This window comes from Teleopsis dalmanni, chromosome 2, assembly GCF_002237135.1.
Source record: "Teleopsis dalmanni isolate 2A chromosome 2, ASM223713v2, whole genome shotgun sequence".
Taxonomy (NCBI): domain Eukaryota; kingdom Metazoa; phylum Arthropoda; class Insecta; order Diptera; family Diopsidae; genus Teleopsis; species Teleopsis dalmanni.
The window spans coordinates 107,917,346-107,921,864 of NC_051847.1; the positions used below are offsets into that span (position 1 = coordinate 107,917,346).

At 30.5% G+C, this 4,519-nt stretch overlaps 1 protein-coding gene across 1 annotated transcript; it reads right to left on the reverse strand.

Annotated features, from left to right (window-relative positions):
- Positions 1–267: 267 nt before the first annotated feature.
- On the reverse strand, positions 268–1,113 carry LOC119675371. Its single transcript, XM_038086569.1, has one exon. The coding sequence runs from the start codon at positions 1,111–1,113 to the stop codon at positions 268–270; it is 846 nt and encodes a 281-aa protein (XP_037942497.1).
- Positions 1,114–4,519: the final 3,406 nt, after the last annotated feature.

A 4,519-nucleotide genomic window follows, 5' to 3' on the forward strand; every position in this document is an offset into this window, starting at 1 on the left:
AATATTTAGCAAAACAATGAGTAATTAATAGCAAGCAAATTACATAAAATATTTAGCAAAACAATGAATAATAAATTACTTAAAATGTGTTCTAGCCCTAGTTATAAAATAAACACTAATCAGCAAAAATATAACCTATTAATGTATTACGATTACGTTAAATGCATTTTAGCATGGGTCAGCAAAAGACAAAATAAATTATTAATGTAATACTTAACATATCCTCCCTCGCGTTGAATTTTAATTCAACTTAGAGTGATGTCATCTTTATGTTGTTGTGATATCAAATGTTGACCTTGATCTTTGAAGAAGCTGAGGTGTCTGAACATTCGGTTGACCTTGCATCTGATTGTTTTGTATTAGTTTAGTTATTTTTAAGATGATGATTCCAATAATCAAAAACAAGGCTGCGTACCCCACTGACAAGCTATGCTTTTCAGTTTGCTGTTCCTTTGATGATAGTTCAGGTAATGTATCCTTCGTTAGGTGTTTTTGCAGAATTGTTAGTTCTCTTAATTGTGGAAGATATTCAATTTCAGAATTGTTTATCCGCTTAGATGGATTAATTTCAGGTGTTGAAATTCCTATGCACGTATATGCTGATTTGAGCAGACTTTTTATGACTTGGTGTCCTTGAATAAGAACCGTGATGTCTCTGATGACACAATTTGATGCAATTTTTGCCATGCCGGTACTATTTAGTATCACTGGAAATGCATTCGAACCGCATACTGCATTGAGTTGCATTGGATATTTGGTAGCGTATATCCAGTGATTTTTGTGTTTCAGCTGAGTCCAAATGGTAGTTTCCTTTAATTCAACTATTTCGCATTCGTCACCTGTTCCATTATTATACAAATTGATTTCACACTTGCACACATTAGCTCCACGACGATAAATAGATTGAACATTTGAGCAAAGGTATGAGTCCTCTTCAGTTGTAATACACGATTGCAGTGCTAATTTTGTTACGGGGAAGTATTCATCCTTGTGAGAATTGATAGCCAGATATTCTGTTGATGGCTTTATTGACGTTAATACCTTGGTCGCGCTAGAGATCACAGGTACTACATGAAATATTTCAAAGGTTTCTCGTTCAACGAGTGGTATCATAATATTGAAAATTACATTGTGACTTGATACCTGCCCAGTTACTTGCATCAGCTTATAAAGAGTTAATATATGTATCATCCTGCTCTACTGGAAATTGTAAATGAGACGGTAAATGTGCTCGGATTTTTTCTCCTTCCGTTATTAACTGTTGCGGCGTAATTAGAAGCGGGTTAATTTTTTCGCGATGACTATCAATAAGAACATCCATGATTGTGGATTGCGTACGTTGCAAATTTATCGTGGCGATTGTCATTTGGATGGTCAGCATATTAATAATATTGCCATGTAATTGGTCATGTTCGTCCTTAACTAACCTTTTGGAGATCGCTTTTAATTGAGTCTCTATACCCTGGAAATTATTTTTGAGACTTATCTGGTTTTTTTTATAACGTTAATTGTGGAGTCAATTATTGATATTTGATTTTTGAGCAGATGTTTGAGTTTGTCATCATGATCTTCTAGGGTTTTGATCGTCTTCGACATGTCACTTGCATAGTTGGAATCGAGTACTCCAAACAGGAAACTTGCTATATTCCCAACTAAATCGATTGCCCCTCTCTTATTTCGGGCACTTGACATAAACTCAAATGCTGTTCTTAATTCAATTTCTGCTTGCTGGAAATGATGAACCACAAACTTGCATGTTGAGTTTAAGTTGCTTTGATCACATAGCTTCAAAAGATTCAACGTTGAATCCTTTAGTATTTCCAGCTTTGTATTAAATGGAGCTAAATCGTAATAGATTATCATTTTCCAGTGGGATGTTAGCAATTTTGTTGTTCATACTTGTTCAAAATGTATGCCAGGAGCGGAGCGAAATTCAGTTACGTTTACTGGTGAACAAAGAACAATCGGGAGTAAAAGTAGAGATATCAGTACTGTAGTTAATTTTATATTGGAGGACACTGTAGTGGCATGACCATGACCACACACAATACGTTGTGTGCGGTATTTAATGTGTCATGCCAACCCAAAACTCTCAAATATCAAGCATGACCGAAAAACCTAATTGTCAAATATAAAATAATTTATGAGTCAGAAATTTGACTCGTCTATTTTGTCATTTCTTTATGACAAAATATTTGTATGCATATTTAATTATTTCAATATGCAATTTGACAATTTGGATAGTGGCATGCTAAACACATGAATTTGTGTTAAGTATTTCACAGATCATATTGCAAGCGATTATGCATGCAATATGATTTGTCCTCAATACAATTGGTTACCAGATGTGTGCCACTGTGAAATAGATATGAATAAATGACCAGTAAGTAAATAAATAATATTTGTAAATTATTATGTACGTCTAATTTGGGTTAACCAATTAGACGTAAGTAAATGTAAGTATCAACCAATAGAATCGATACATAAGATTCTATTGGAAATTAGTTGTAAGAATTGATGTTAGAGTTAAGAAATAAAATTTAATAAAAAACAGTCTTGTGACAACACGCAAAAGAACACGTCTATTATTTGTAAAAGTTAGAATCCTTTACATGGCGATCCTGCCAAACTGGCAAGGACCAAACTAAAAACTAAAGAGACAATTAATTAAATTATGTGAATTTGTAATGTGAATTATGTGAATAATGTGAATTTAATCCTGCCAAATTGTGAAAGGCAAGGACCAAACTAAAAAAAAAAACTAAAGAAAAACTTAATTAAATTATAATATGAATTTTATCCTGCCAAATTGTGAAAGGCAAGGATTAAACTAAAAACTAAAAACTAAAGAAAAATTAATTAAATTATAATGTGAATTTAAAACTTAAAAACTTAAAAATTGAATCATATGCCTTAGTGATTTAGTGATTTATATTTAGCAATAAAACTGAAAGTGTACTTAAGAGATCAACATTGCTAATGCAAGGAACAAAATATCGCTAATGTGAGTTATTTAACACATGATAGTTCAAAAAAAAAAATAATAGTGAAAAACTGTGTAAAAAAAAAAACTGTATTCAAAAACAAATAATGTGCATCAGAAATTTTATTCAAACAATTAATATGCATTAGAAATATTATTCAAAAGAAAAAAACAAATTATGTGCATCAGAAATTTTATTCAAATAAATAATATGCATTAGAAATATTATTCAAAACCAATAAAATGTTCATCAAAATTTGACAATAATAATAACAAAAATCCAGCATTTCAACTTACAACTTACAATTCAACTTACAATTTCTCTTCAACAATTCCGAAACAGCTTTAAAAGATGGGGTGGTTTTCGAGCGATGAGTATAATACTCAAAACAACCTACAGCAGAAAACGGACGTCACGAACAACTTGAAGAACCAAAATACAACAACATCGACCGGAAAATTCGAGGTAGTAATTATAACATTATTAATAGTATTTATTATTTTGTACATTGCGAATAGAATAAATAATTATATAAAAAAATATGTACATAAACATGTACATACAACTTTAAACTCTAGCAATGTATAATTATTATTAACTATTGTCAACACAATAACTATTATCAAAATTAATTATTATCAATACAATAAACTATTAATATATTTTCACTACATCTAAATGATTATTATAATTATATCGATTTAATAATAAATATATTACCATTTAATAAATTAAATATAAAAATACAATGTAAAAAAAAAAAAAATATATATATACAAAATTTTTTTATTTTTTCTATGAAGAATATAATTTGTGTTTTTCCTTCGAAACTTGAAAATTAATATATATGTATGGTTTCATTACCAACATTCATAATTACTTCGTTACTTTAAACGTGTTCCACTCTTTCCTTGATCTTTACTGATTCGTTCGACCATAAACGTACTTAAAATATTTTATATACTTTTTTTTTTTTTTATGGAAGATATCGCTACTTATATAAGCGAGGTACAAACTACTTTAAAGAACGCTAAAAAGGCTAGTGTTAGAGGGTATACGAAACCCACTTTAGCTATCAAGTTAGATAGATTAGACTATCTAAAGAATCGTGTTGAATCAATTCATATAACTAAAAACTTAGAAGAGGCTTCAGTTTTAAAAGAAGTTTTCTTTGAAAAATATATACAAGCGAGAAAATATCTGGTAAAAATGACTACACCTGAAGTAGCCACTAACCAAGTAGTTAATACACCTTTAGACTTTAACAATAGTACGACGAATAGAATGACGACATACGACGCGGTGATAGAGAGCGTAGAGAAACTCCTTCCTACGTTCACAGGAAAGATAGAGGATTTAAATTCTTTTCTAAGGAGGTTACAGTTTTATGCAAAAAAAATAAGAGACGAGGATAAACAGGAATTCTTAGAACACATTGTGGAGTGCAAACTACACCACAATGTAAGGTTACGAGTTTCACCGATAGGTTTTCCAAATTCAGTGGAACTATTGGTAGAAAAACTAAAGTCTACATA